Source organism: Petromyzon marinus, chromosome 40 (assembly GCF_048934315.1).
Source record: "Petromyzon marinus isolate PM22_M1 ecotype Great Lakes invasive population chromosome 40, UKy_Petmar_22M1.pri1.0, whole genome shotgun sequence".
In the NCBI taxonomy this organism is placed as follows: Eukaryota; Metazoa; Chordata; class Hyperoartia; order Petromyzontiformes; family Petromyzontidae; genus Petromyzon; species Petromyzon marinus.
The window spans coordinates 3442252-3457065 of NC_133706.1; the positions used below are offsets into that span (position 1 = coordinate 3442252).

The 14814-nt window shown below is 45.6% G+C and overlaps 2 protein-coding genes across 4 annotated transcripts in view; both read left to right on the forward strand.

Moving 5' to 3' along the window:
• The window catches only part of LOC116950651 (E3 ubiquitin-protein ligase RNF126-A-like), a 31002-nt gene extending 19281 nt beyond the window's left edge, over positions 1 to 11721 (forward strand). The window contains exons 6-9 of one of the 2 annotated variants that reach the window (XM_032968588.2): positions 597 to 666; positions 1586 to 1667; positions 2225 to 2340; positions 4659 to 11721. In XM_032968588.2, coding sequence (XP_032824479.1) covers positions 597 to 666; positions 1586 to 1667; positions 2225 to 2340; positions 4659 to 4820 — 430 coding nt within the window. In that variant the 3' untranslated portion in view covers positions 4821 to 11721. Of the gene's footprint in view, positions 1 to 596; positions 667 to 1573; positions 1668 to 2224; positions 2341 to 4658 lie in introns of both variants that reach the window. The other variant, XM_032968587.2, reaches the window with a different exon arrangement.
• Positions 11722 to 12879: 1158 nt separating this feature from the next.
• The window catches only part of LOC116950650 (coiled-coil domain-containing protein 33-like), a 30710-nt gene continuing 28775 nt past the window's right edge, over positions 12880 to 14814 (forward strand). Inside the window, exon 1 of one of the 2 annotated variants that reach the window (XM_032968586.2) lies at positions 12880 to 14131. In XM_032968586.2, coding sequence (XP_032824477.2) covers positions 14076 to 14131 — 56 coding nt within the window. In that variant the 5' untranslated portion in view covers positions 12880 to 14075. The remainder of the gene's footprint in view (positions 14132 to 14814) is intronic. The other variant, XM_032968585.2, reaches the window with a different exon arrangement.

The following is a 14814-nucleotide window of genomic DNA, read 5'->3' on the forward strand; positions in this document are numbered from 1 at the left end:
GAGGACTGCAGCGATTTCCAATCTTTCCACGTCTGCAGGAATGTGTCCTAAACCCTTAAGGGCTATGTCGACCTGGGCAATGATATCATCAACTGAGATGTGTTTATGGGTGACTGCAAAATTTAACCCTTTAGCTAGAACCGATTTTAGGCTGTTGGAAATTGGGCTGTTACTCTGATTAATAACAATCTTGTCACCATCCAACATTTAAATGTGTGGATCTGGCTTCTTCTTGGAAAGGATGTTAACTTGGAAATCAGGTTATCTTTGCATTTAGCTGACATTGAGGCGGCTGAAAAGGCTGTCATGTTATCTACATGATCCCAATCAGATGTCGACATGTTTACTTCTTCCTTCGTTTAAACTGTGTCCACAGCAGCAACTGTGCCTAGGAAAATGTCTCGATATATTTAGTCCAGTGTTCTTCATTACAAGGCTCGTGAGCCACTGGCGGCCCCTGGTGGCCTTTAGTATCCCCCTGACGTGCGGCCCCCATCAATACACAAATATAAAAATGCCCCCTTGCAGGCGATGTGGCGGCCCTTGCAGGCTGTCGCACCCTTTTCATCACAATATAAATATTTGATTCTGTGCAGGGGCTTTCTGCACTCGGATCCTGGTGATTATGCATGGGGCCTGAACGGGCTGGATCGGATCATCACTCAGGTGTGTCTGGTGCCACACCTGTCACTGACATCTTGTAGATGCGTACCCTGGTCGTGTGTCCCCAGGGCTGCCTGCGATGAGTTTGAAGCGTTTTCAATTCACGAGACAAGCCGAGTAATGTCAGACTTTAGGAAGTGCACAGTGAAAACTGGGGCGTTTAACCCTACCACAGCCGTGCATTTTTAACTGTGTTTCTCAGCAGGCAACCACTTTTGAAAATTCTGTGAACTAAGTTCAGTTAGGATTTTTGTAAAAAAAAATCTGAATGAATGGGGCATCGCCCTGCTCTTTATTTGCAATATTTTGTTGATATCTGTGGCTGCAATAATTTGCTCATAATTTAACCCTCACACTTCTGCATTCAGTGCTTGTGCACTTTGTACATTGATGTTCGTGCTGAATGGTCCCATGCCGGTCATTGATGCCGAGCCAGTGGTCCCAGTGTCGGAGCTCCGAGTCATTTTTGCAGTGTTATTAACAAATATATTGAGTTTTTTTGTTATTTCTGCTTACGTACCACTGTCAAGCAGCATCTCCAATAATTTGCTTTAGAGATGTTTTGTTTGATAGACCTTGAACCATTGGTTCTTTAGTCATTTGAGATGGAAATATGCAGAAGTGAAAAACTAAATTTAATTTGATATTTTTAATGTGAAACCATTCATTGGTGTCTTAGTTGAGGCTATCAACTCACCAAACTTGAGAATCCAGTATAAGCAGAGGTAATACCTAAGCCACTTTGTTTTTGTCCTTCCCTCACACCTCCGATAACCACAGTGGGACAGAAGTTCAACATATATACATACATTGACTTACACAGCGACTCATAGACTCAAGCCATATATACATACATACACTCGGCCACCTCTTTGTTTTCCTGTGTAATGTTGGATTCTGCCTGTGGCAGCTGCTGGAACAGCTGGACACATCAGGGCCCCCACCAGCTGACCGAGCCAGGATCCACACGCTGCCCAACATCACCATCACGCAGCAACATGTCGGTGCGTACCAATAATGGTACTCTGTACACCCCCCCCCCCACAACCATCAAAGGGAAACCGGCCATGTGCCAGGCAACCACCCTCGTAGGCTGAACAGAGGCTAAGTGAGGAATTGGTCAATGCGACGTAAACTGAGTGAAAGCGGAACTTCAGAATCAAAATCTTTGTTTATTCTGGAGACATCTGATGAGCGATGAAGCTTTTTTTCACAGATTTCCAGTAGGAGTAGGGTCAGAGCTATTAGTTCCTTTTTTAGAAGCAACCTGGCCACAAATTATGTAGAAATTTACACGCAGAAAGCGGTCTGAAAGCCTCTAATGTGACAAGCCACCATGTTTAAACATTGTGGGTGAACTGACATCGTAGAAATAGATATACACAATGCACAAACATGCCCTGTCTTTTAAAAACCCGTAGAGAAACACGCCCTGGCTTCTGAGTGTCGGTACGGAACATCGCCATGGCTTGTGAGTGGCAGTATAGAAAAATGCCATTAGTTGAAAGTATTCGTACATAAAGATGAGACTGCTCGAAGTAATTGCGCGCCGCTTGTCCAGACGCGGGCCTGGAGTGCTCCGTCTGCAGGGAAGACTTTGCGGAGACTGAGGTGGTACGGCAGCTGCCCTGCAAGCACATGTACCACAATGACTGCATCGTGCCCTGGCTAGAGCTGGTGAGTTTGCAACGCTGTGGAGGTGCTCAGCCCGTGCACAGTGTGACGATCTGCCATTTAAAATGCTATAATTTTGGTGGCCTACAGCTGCCTTATTCTAGCTCCTGTGGAGGGCTTCTTAGTGCCTTGCCTGTTGCCCCCACTGATGTCCTCTTCTCCCCCCCCCCCTCCCAGTGTGTGCAGATACTACTGACTATTGTATGTGGGGTGTGTAGGCATATATGCCTACAAAATAAAAACATTTTGGGTGGGGGGGGTGGGGGATCGACAATTTTTGGAAACCTGTTGGATCAACTTTTTATCCCCACACCTAGGGGGGGTCCACTTTCTATAATTTTAGATTCACGTCTTCTAAAAGGCTCTTATGAATTTAGTTGATAGACAAACGGAATGCCAGGCTTTTATAATTAGAAGTACAGCTGTGTACTAAATGAATGCTTCGATCATCTCGCATAAGGTGGTACTCCCTTCTGGCTTGCCTCTCTGTTGAGCGCAGATGGCGCTTTTACATTTTTGCAGAGTGATTGAATGTATGTTGGACTTCTTTTGCACTGTACATAGCCAAACGTGCCAATCGTTCTTGCACGGTATTGTTGGTACAGTGGTACCTCGGTATACGTCGTTAATTCGTTCCAGAAGGTAGGACTTATGCCGAAAATGACGTATACCAAACGAATTTTTCCCGGATGGTGGGGGGGATGGCGGTGGAGAGTGGGATGGGAGACAACTTTGCACGATTGATACATTGCAAGTCAAATATCCTAGTGATGGTAGTGTGTAAGGCTGGGAGTAAAAGACCAGAGATATGGATATGAATATAAACCTAAGGCAGCTAAAGTTTAACATGGTTAATGACATCTTTCCAATGATTGCTCAATTTGAATCCATCCTCTCGGTTGAAGTTATGTCTATGTTTGTGTATCTGTATGGCTTCATGGACAAATCTTTGGTGGTATCCAGACGGCTTGCAGAGGATCTTGGTATCGGAGGAAACAATATCATGAGAGCCCACTGCGTTATAGCAATGATCAGTTACGGCAGAAGAATTGTCCTACCGTGTTTGAAATCTGACTTGTGATCGCGAATGCGGTCAGATACATGTCGTTTCGTTTTTCCAATGTAACAATCACCACAAATGCAACTCAGTTTATAGACACCAGAGTACTGTAAGTCAGGGATGACATCCTTTACCGATGGGATCAGATCACGGATTTTGTGTACTGCACTGAATCGGACCTGGATCTTGTGTTTGTTTAGAATTTTGGAAAATTTTTTGGTAACGCCTGCTATGTATGGTAATGTCATGGTCTTGATAGGAGTCTCAAGAGGTTGTTTTTCCATGGTAGGAGAAACAGCTTTGCGGATAGTACGGTCCGAGTATCCATTCATCTTAAGGGCCAGGCGTACGTGTTTCAATTCACTGACCAGGTGGTGTTTGTCAGAGATGCAGTGGGCCCTATGGTGTAGTGTTTTGATTAGGGAATTCTTCTGTGCCGGATGGTGGTAGGAATCAGGCTTCAGATACGAGTCTGTGTGGGTGGCCTTCCTGTAGACAGAATGTCCCAAAGAGCCATTGGACCTCTCAAACAGAACATCCAAGAATGGTAGCTTGCCATCCTTTTTTTTTCCTTTTTACCTACATGACTTTACCGAAAGAACCAAAGAGTATGGATCATTGCAGTCACGAAAACTTCAAATCTAGAATCACTTTGCCTTGCTGAGCGGAGTTGATAGCCTACGAGGATGGTGGTGGGGAAAGGGGAGGAGGAGGAGATGTTATTTTTTTGAAGGAGAGTCCCCTTCCGTTAACTTCAGGAAGCTGAAGTTCTGGGTGTTTTTTCTCTTTCTCTTTTGTGTCTTTTTTCTTGACTTGGACCTGGTTGAGGCTCACCAGGTTTGAGTTTTACTAAACCTGTCCATTGAAGTTTGTTTTTGCCTTCTTCTAAGAATGTTCCTGAAGTGTGACATTGTCTGGTCATTCCACACAATACTGTTACGGCTTGTTAGAGCTTTGTTGGGGGTGGGGTATACACGGGTACTATACGTGGTGACTCATCGAGACCCATACAAGTTCTAGCAAGCGCGTCGTATCTCAAGCAAGACGTCGTATCCCAAGACATTTTTTTCTCGTCAAAATACGACATATACCAAATTCGACGTATTCCAAAGTGGTCGTATACCGAGGTATGACTGTATTTCCGAAAATTCCGCACAGTCTAATGACGCCTTGCGCATCGGTGGCAGGCAAAATGGGACACTGAGCTGACGCATGTGTTGTTTCCACCGTGTTGCCCCCACACCGCCCCGACCCCCACCAGCATGACACGTGCCCCGTGTGCCGGAAGAGCCTGAATGGTGAGAACACGGCCACGAACCAGCACGCTTTTGCCGGAGCCACATTCGGCGCGCCCGGCCCACCCGGCCCACCCGGCCCACCCGGCCCACCAGGAGGACCCGGGACGAGCCGCCATGAGCAGTAGGACCTGGCCCGGAATCTTCCCAGACAGGAGGTCCCCGCCCACCCCCATTGCCCCTCTGTCCTCGTTCCCTCATCCTCCAATGCCCTCCTCTCCCCTTCCTGATGTGAATCAGTGAGGTATGTGTACATATGTTTGTTGGACTTCTTTCGCACCGTACGTAGCCAACCATGCTAATCGGAGGTGCAGGGGAAGGACAACAAACTAAAACACAAAAAGCAGTTTCTAAAAAAATTAGTTTTCAATTGAGATTTAGGAGGTTATAGCTCCAGTGGCTTTCGGTGACGGTCTTTGTACGATAGTTAGCCAAAAGCTGCTGCGAGGTGGAGTTGTCTTGTTAGAGCAACGGGAGTGGAATTACTGTCAGCAGTTCAGCTCCTGGTTTACTTTTATAGTTGAATTAAGAGAAATGGATAAGACTAATTCTCATATACAACATTTTATTTATTATAGTCATTAATAACCGGGTACCAAACGATTGCACAATGCCAAACACGAACCAGAATCTGTATATTAATGCGACTTTAGGACATTTTTTGCGATGAAGTGGCTGACAATAATTCACTGTCATTTCCATCGCAAAGCGATGAAAATGACAGGATATTTTGTTAAAATTTATGATTGGTTTTTTTACTCGCACATCTTAGAAGAGTTTGTGTAGCCCCAGACTAAGAGTTATGGTTTCCTTCTCAAACCAAGGCGAGTGGGTTCCCATTCATCCCTTTCATTTCTAGAATGTGCATGAATTTTTGAAAAGTGTCAACTTGAAGTGGCAGGGAAAATACGTGGCCAGAATTTTTACCACTTTTGGAAATTGCATTGCCATTATTAATAGAGAATGGGGTAAAAAATCGGCTGGCACCTTTGCTGACGCATACCCCTGTAGCATTAACACGCAAGTGCTGTTCAACTATGGTCCGACATCAAACCATAACCGGGTTTTTTCTCATGTGCATATCAAAGTAAAATTATGGTAGACCATTGGAATCCTGAATGATCCTGGGAACACAGAAGCGGCAAATATATCTGTGGAAGCCCCCAGTCAATATTTGCTCAGTGGGGGGGTCACTTTCCACTGCTACACTATAGTCTAGAACTCCCTTTCCCCTGCCATCTGTGCAGTCGACTCCCTGCACAGCCCTGTTCAAGGTGAGGTTCAAGACCTTCATTTTTTCCTCTGCCTTTGACTGACTGCCTCTATTAAGTTAATGTTCTCCCTTTTTGTACAGTGTTGAGATGCGGTCACATTTAGATTTAAATCCACTTTGTATTGTAAAATGTATTGTAGTCCCTAAGAATGGCTTGGTGTGTAAAGGGTTGTGTGGAACCTGCAGCAGTGTGCATCCTTCACCCTGAAACAACATGCTTTGCTCTCTTCTGTTATCTGCTAAAACCAAAGCTCCTGTCCCATTCCATTGAATTTGCTTCTGGCCATTTGTAAGGTGCTTACACCAAAACCAACTTATCTGGCCAGCTTTCTCCTACAATTCTGTTTTTGTGCAGCACTGCTTGGTAGCATTTCTGGAGATTATAATTAAACAAGTTAATAGAGCAGTTTTCACGCATTTGGTTTCCCTTGGGTCCAAGGTCCATCGTCTTAATTTTGTCTGCACTGACTGCAGTGTAAACTTGCTGACGATGAAAAAAAAACGAGGTGCACCTCAGCGTAAAACCGAGGGCAGAGTGGACAAGCTTGTCACGTGGTGTTTTTTATGTTGTATAAAAAAAACAACCTGTTCTTTGTTTTGGCGGGAGTGCTGCTCGTGATTCCACAGCCGCTGGTGTGCATCCCGTGGCATTTTGTGAAATTGCCACTGCAGTTTGGGGGAAGAGAAATGTGGTGCGTACATTCTGTCCTCACCCCAGCACCGTAGCCCACTCAACAGAGTTGCATTGCCCAGTGGCAGAGGCCCGCAAGAAATATTCAATTGGGAATCTTACGGGTTTAGGAAAAAGTAAGCCAATGCAAAGCACATTTTTTTATACTTTGCGTAAAGATGGTGTGTTTGAGTGCACGGCGGATCTACGCAATGCTTTTCGGTGAACGCATGGGTTGGGTTACCTGTGTGTTCTTATATTTTGTTCAAGTCAATTCCCGAACACTAGTACTCCGCACAACCCTCAATATAATTGAGCCAGCTCTGTTTTTATATTTCGAAAAATGTAATTTCGGTGCAGCACAACAACTGTAAATGCCCCGTTGTGCCCTGAAAAATAATTTTCATTTCTCAAGACACCTCGGGGGAGACCTGCAATAAAACTCTAGTCCATGAGATGTCCCCCCAACAGTTTCTGGTCACTGTAGCTCTGGTGTTGGCAGAAAGGGATCGTGCTCCGCTGGCTCACGGCGCCCACCGTCCTGAGTGCCGTGCAGTTGTGGTGGTCACGTTCCCTTCCTGACTGCATTGCTTCCGGCTCGGACTGCCGTGGTTGAATTTGTGTGCGCAATGGTCTTCCACCTGCGCCGTCTCATTTGACGGCCATAGGTGACAGAGCCGTCCCTCGGGTACGGCGAATCAGGGCGACCGCCCTGAGCACTGTGCTTAAGGAGCTCCGCGCTTGGGAGTGACGGTGTCGGATGTAATCATTTAAGTTTAGTTTGAAGGCGTAGGGGGACCCACACAATGGGATTTGCCCCGGACCCTGCTCCTGCATAAGGACGACGGCCCTTGTGATAGTGCAGCTGGGTTAGGGAGACAGGCAGCTTTGGATTGAGGGCAGCTCATGCCAAATGCCGCACAGTTTGAAATCCAGTCGTGTGTTTAGTGGGCCTTATTTTATGCTGATGGTCAGATACGTAATCATTACTGTGTGTGTACATGTACAATCCTTTGATCAAACCAATCGTGGATAACGGTCCCTCCGCATGCCGTGCTGGTCATACAGGTAAAGTTACCGTCTCACCTGCTGGTTAGTGCGGGTTGATGAATGTGCATTTGTCGGCTTGGCTGCAATTTTTTTAAATTTCAGTCAATTATTCTCTCGCAATTAGGTGTGATCGTCTGAGATGTATTTACGTGACGCAAACAATTTATTCACCTTTTCTACAGCACTTTCACAAACACAACTTTGCCAGGTTTACGGTGCTGTTTTTGTTTTAGTTAAAGAAAACTCCCGTGGCCTCTTTTGCCGCGTTCGGTTAATTGCTCTGCTAGTTCTCGACGCCATTGGCCAAGGTCTTGACGGTGCGACACGACTGCGCAGTCCATCCAGTCCAAAAGAATCGATGTGATTCGCGAGTCACGACTCCTCGCCTAACGCAGGGAAGGGGAACTCCCGGCTGACCGCCCACGGCCAGTGTCGGGCCCACAATTTGATTTCATCCACCCAATGGCCACATGAAGCTCACCACATTGCAACGTATGTATGCTGAACTTCTTTCGCACGGTACGTAGCCAACCGTGCTAATCAGATGAGTGGGGGAATGACAATAAACTAAACACAAAGCAGTTCATCCTAGATGTAAAAGTGCATAGCTCCAGTGGTTTCCTAATATCAGAAAGAAGAGCATTCCAGACGGCCGCAGAAGCGCATCTGAAAGCGCACAATGCATTTGACCATGTTTGTTCAATGGTTAGGCAAAAGCCGCTGCTGCGAGGCTGACCGGCCTACAGACATACTTTTATCTGTCACTGCAAGCGTCATGACCACAGTAATTGAGTACTGGAGTGGAGTTTATTTTTTACCAGGCATAGATGCGTTTCAATTTGTGGATCTTGCTGCAAGGTGGCCTCTTGCAATGACAGAAATGTGTGCGTTTAATGTGCAGTTGCCCACCAAAGGTTTTTGAAAGTCCTATTCGGCCCGTGGCAAGGAAAAGGTTCCCCATCCATGCCTTTCTGGTCTGGAACGCTTAACGGAACGGAGGCAGGATTTGAGTGCATGCAGTGATATCACACAGCTCGCCAGTCTCCAAGTCGGCGCACAAGCGGTTTCGTTTGTGCATCGGGTGCTAGTGTGTGTGAAATTGGCCATGGGTCGCTGTCTCCATGCTGACAGAGCCACGTCCTCTTCCACTACTGGCAAACTAATGCACGTTTGCAAGCCGGTGCTGCATTCATCTTTTGCCTCTGCGGCAGGAGATCAGCTGCCGCCATGGGGTCCCCTTTGGTGAACCTGCAGCAGGGCATCGGAAAGGTTGAGACAATGTGATGCAAGGTGCTACGAGTTACCAGGGCATTTAAGCGAACGCCCGTGTATATGCTAATCCTTATTGCGTTGTGACTGCTGCTGCCAACGTACACGTTTTCTTTCCTTTGTGGTAGGTGGCGCCCCCGAACTGTGACGTGACGCGCGCGCATATTTATTTATGATACTGGGCTGGCGTGAAATATTTTTCGAATTTGGCAACATGGGTAACCAGGGTAAGCTTACGGGTGCATTAGGGTAACTTGTAAATATACACACGCACACACATGCTCTTTGGCCTCTAGGGCTGTGTAAGTAGCCCTTGGGCCCATCTGTACATTGCATAATGTGACTTGCAAGCCAATGCGAATTAGAAAATTGTGTTGCAATTAAGTGTAGTTTGGTACTGCCCCGCCACCATTCATTGACACCTACTGTATGTATTCAATTGCAAGGTTGCACATTATGTTGTCCCACTTTACCAAACTCCAGTCCTCGCACCCCACCCACCGCATTTCCTTGTTTACCATTCGCCATTAAATTTTGAATTGCGGCGGTGCTGCTTTGGCAGTGGTGCTAAATCACGAATGATAAATGGAACACGTTCGTCAATAAAAAAAGCCTTAATAAGGAAACATAATAGGTGACGTTTCGGGCAATGATCCTTCATAGCGCACAGATGTACAGATTTTTGCTACATGCTGAATGTGTCCGACTGGTAAACACATCCCACATGACGACATCTGAAGCACGGATTCAATAGAGGATGTGGCATTGCTCTTGACATCACATGAGACACGTTTACACTCGCACAAGATCTATCTTAATTTGAATTGGAGCTCTACATTACATTGGACACACAAGATCCTCTTTGTCAATTGGCACTCTACATAACAAAAAAGCCTCATCCGCCATGCTTCATTCTTCACTGAGCTGTGTTGACATCTAAACTGTGCTTATGCCATGGGAGGTGCAAGGCACTTGTGCCAGGCAAGGTAGAAGGATACGGGACAGGCCCACCTGTTTATTATGGGTTGTCCGAGGTGGCTGGCAAATGCCTCGTGGGACCTACATGTGGTACACGCACGTACAAACGTGCACTGGATTTCAATTTGAACATTTATCCACTGTTCTCTACACAATATGGGTTGCACAAGTTCTCTTAAATTGAATCTGCTTTGTCACATTGGACTTGTTTACCAGTCATCAGGCGCGTGTGGCAAGTATGCTTTTGTTTTTTGTACGTGAATGGAGGAGATTGGTCAATTGTTTTAAAGGCACTCCATATATGGGGCAAGAGAGCTGGAGAATGGTGGTGCCTGTATGAGTAGCTGATGCTCGGGATGACGCAGTTCTGGCTGTGTTGCCGAGTGATTTTTATTGAGCAACTTCTCTCCAAACGAGCGGCGCTTCTCTGGTGATTGTGTGAGCCGCCGCTTTATATGGAGGCTGCTCTTCTTAGTCGCTCGGCTCAAGCCTGGCTCCCACCTGGCTCAGACTACCACATGGCTCTGGCTCCCACATGGCTCCTGCTCGAGCCGCTTGGTTGCATACAAAGACTCGGAGTGGCTCAGCCATGGCTTGACGCAGCTTCTGGAAATCCTGAGCATGGCTGGGGGTGGGAGGGTGACTGTGCTTGGAGCCAGTTCAAGTGAAACATCACTTTGGGCTGGCTCGCCTTGAGCCAAGCCTCAGCTGAGCGATTAATAAGAATACCGGCCTGGGGGTTTGTTGTTGCACTTTTCGCGATTCTCATTTCACAAACGCATTTGTAAGGACACGTCCCTTAAGTGTTTTCAAAATATATATTTTTTAAATCTGATTTGCAAACCGTGAAAACGCAATTCGGTAACCGAATCCTGGAAGAGGCGCGTGGTGAGCGTGGACGCAACAAACACTTCCTCTCGTGCTCCAAAGGAACGGCATTGTACAAGGACGAGATTGAGCTGTCCCGAGGTGCATGATTCAAGTAAAGTGCGCACATGCGTCATCGATTGTGCGGGCGGGGTGTAACGACGCATTCATTCATAGATTTAATATCGATCTTTTAGATCTCGATACGTGCTTAGAATCGCGCACGTGCACCAGTCAACGTTATAGTATTCCCTCGTTATTCGCGAGGGATACGTTCCGGAGATGCTCGTGAATAGCAAATTTCGCCGATAATATTGACCTAAATAAATACATAAATAAGCTATTCAATACATGAAAAGTATAACACCAAAAATGTAATTGGTTATAATAAACAGAAAAAAATATTAAGGTATTAAATAATAGTTTATAAATGCATTTACTTCAAATTATGATAATGCTGTGCATCACTTTACCTCATCACTTTTTTCTCTCCATGCAGCAGTCATGTAGAGTTCCTGATGAAATTCGCGGATAACCAAAATAGTGGCTGTCAAGTTCGTGAACAACGAGAGAATGCTGTACGATTAATGTGCGTTGCTTTGCATTTGGTTTTCTTGACCCCTGTTACCGCTAAGAGGCCGCTCCATTCAAAACGTTCCAACGAAATTCCGTTACGCCCTTTGGTAAAATCACTGCATTGTAGATGTCAATGAAAGACCCAAAAAGATAAACTTTTGCTATGCACAGCATCTCACGGGTTTTTGCTATGCACAGCATCTCACAGGTTTTTATTTGTTTTTCTTTTTCTAAATGCCTGTAAACAATGTATTAAAAGTGTTGCTGATTTTAAGTAGGCGGTGAGAGATCCCGTGATCGCCCTTCACTGCCCTTGACTTCAATTAAAGTTTCTCAACATTGCAAATGCCTCCGTAAATATGTTGTCCCTTATTTAAATTATACAGGATACTACGTTCATGCACTAGTAGTGGTGCCTGTGATCAGCATGCCTACGCTATAAACCCGCCAATCTTAGCTCAATTTACAACCACGGCTAACATGAGTGGCGAGCGATTTCTGAACTGGTCCTGGGCATCCACACCTTAACTCCTTGAGCCCTGAAAGACCATCTTGGTGAAGTATGGTCAAATAACATTGTGGGGAGGTGTTCATCCAGCAGTGGATTCATGAAGGGTTTACACACGTGTTCGGTGGAACCTTGCTGAGAAGCGCTGGATAAGGTATTAAAATTGGTTTGTGTTCACCGTTGTGGTGTTGTGTATGCTCTCCATTTGACCGTTTACTGTTGGCCATACCGCCAACCCCCCAGCTGCCCGTGCAGTGAGCAGGGAGTGCAATACAAAGAACCATTCTCATGTATTCTAGATTTGAAGCTTTCGTGACAGCAAGGATTCATACTCTGTTTTTTTCGGTAAAGTCACGTAGATAAAATAAAATAAATGAAAACAACTAAATTAAATCACGATGTTTCGGAGGCAACACAAGCTTCCGTCTTCAGGTGGAACAGACGCAGCAAAATTAGCTGTATCAAGTGAACAGCTCTGGGACACACTAGATTATATACAGGTTAAGGGGGGGGGGAGCCAGGAAGGGACGTGGGTGGCGAGGGGGGGGCTACGTTAAGCCGCCTTTTGTTATTCTGCAGGGGGTTCTGGTGGAGGCGGTGGTGTACTTGCACGTAAAACCACCTTTTGTTATGCTGCAGGGGGTTCGGGGGGAGGTTGATGGCGTGCTGCACGAGAGCGAGTACAATCCTGGTAGAAACGAAAATAGCTGTATAATTATAAGCCAGCTAAATTGATGACTTGGTTAATGACATTTCCAAAAGATGCTCAATTTAAAACCATCCTTTCGGTTGAAGTTGTGTCTGTGTGTGTATATCTGGATGGCTTTATGGACAAGCAGGATTGTACTCGCTCTCGTGCAGCACGCCATCACCCGAACCCCCTGCAGCATAACAAAAGGTGGTTTTACGTGCAAGTACACCACCGCCTCCACCAGAACTCCCTGCAGAATAACAAAAGGCGGCTTAACTTAGCCCCCCCCCCCCCCCTTAACCTGTATATAATATCGTGTGTCCCAGAGCTATTCACTTGATACAGCTAATTTTGCTGTGTCTGTTCCACCTAAAGACGGAAGCTTGTGTTGCCTCCGAAACGTCGTGATTTAATTTAGTTTTCATTTATTTTATTGTACCTACGTGACTTTACCGAAAAAACCAAAGAGTATGCATTCTCATGTATTTACAAAGTACTTGCATGGCCATGGCTGGATGTAATGCATTTTTGTGATTTCAGCAGTTGGCTTAAGTCGTATAAATATGACAAACCAAGGGAATAGTTTGTATTTGCTGAACAGGAGTAAAAATAGAATTGTTGGCCAGCTGTGCTTAGGAAAGTCCACTATTCATAACAATCGTTATTTTAATGTTTTTCTCAACGTTCCAACTCGGATCCAATGAGATGAGGATGTGGCTCTTTTGTTATTTTGTTTTGTCACCTACACTATTATAATTACTGGTGCTGTTTTAGTTGTGCAATATATTTGAGTGGAGTGGTTTTATTTTCTTCGAAGCAATCTGTGTTTCGGCGAGAATTTGGTGGTGGTGAAGATGAGATTGATTTTCACCTTTTTTGCGACAACCCCTCAATTTTCCATCGCAGAGTTTACCGTAACGTTTCGGATTCCACATCTATTATTACAACAAATACCACGGGCTTCTTCGCTAAATCACCCTCCGTTCAATTTAAAGGAATTAAAAACAATTGTCATCGTCTTTCTTGTACTTTCAGCCGAATGTGCTGCTGTTGGTCTTGCGTGTTCTTGCTCGTAAAGGGTCGTAAGTGGCGCAGGGGTTCTGCTGCTGCCGCTGTTTGCCCTGCGATTGCACGCACTGTTTGGCCAAAGCCCCAAGGGCCTCCCCATTCAAACAAAAGCCGGGCATGCTGGCTTTAGAGTTCCAGAGTGAAAAGCTGGGGGGGATTATCCACCGCGTATCCCAGGGCCACCACGCTGTAAATATTTGCATTTCAATACCTGGTAACGCGGGCAGGCGGGCGGGCCACAGAGTTGAGGGACTCCGCCATCGTTGCCGTCGCCTTTTTTGCGATCGGCGCGTCCCCTGTTCCATCGCTAGCTTTAGACTAAAAGCATCGCTTTGCTTTTTTCTAAGTTGCGCGCTATCCCGTGCGTGGCTTACGCGGTGCTCTTAACGCCATGCGGAGTTTGTGTCCCAAACTTTGACCTTGGTTTTCGTGGATGAAAAGGGACGCATCATGGCAGCGGCGTACTACTACAGGCCACACACAGCTCCTGTAAGTCCTCTTTGCTTTGAACACACGCTGTGTGAATTTTTGCCATGAAGGCGACTATTAATTAACATAAGAGTGACTTGTTTAGCTCTGCAGACTATATAATGTAGACATTTGAACAGAATGTGTGCATACCCTCTTCAAAAAATATAACACTTCGGTGTAGTAGCTGCTGTTTGTTTTTAAATGTTAATCCGTATCTAACTTCAATTAACGTATGAAATGAAGCCCGGATGTGAACGTATGTTCAGTTTTCTCTGGGCCACTCCTGATTTGACCTGAACGGAGCAAAACACTGCTTTCTCATGACAACCATTGATACTCATCACCACTGTAGGATGTTTTAGAATGATGAAGGCTTAAGATCCACTTAATGTAACAAAATAAATTATTTATTTAAAATATCGGCTGGGGTTCCACTTTGTGGGTTTTCTCGATGCAACCAGACCACGCGAGACGGTCGTCGCATGCGAGTATTTATATCATACTGCAGGCTAAAACCCCTTTTTACGTTTGTTGCCTTGGAATCCCCGATTTGGGAATTCCCTCCCATCTGTTTTCCACAATCCTCCACAATTCAATAAACATTTGCCATATTCTCCAAGCTTGTTCGTAAAACTCTTTATATATAAAAATGGAATTTGCCTATCACTCCGGGTTTGGTACACGTTTTCTGTTTTTCACCC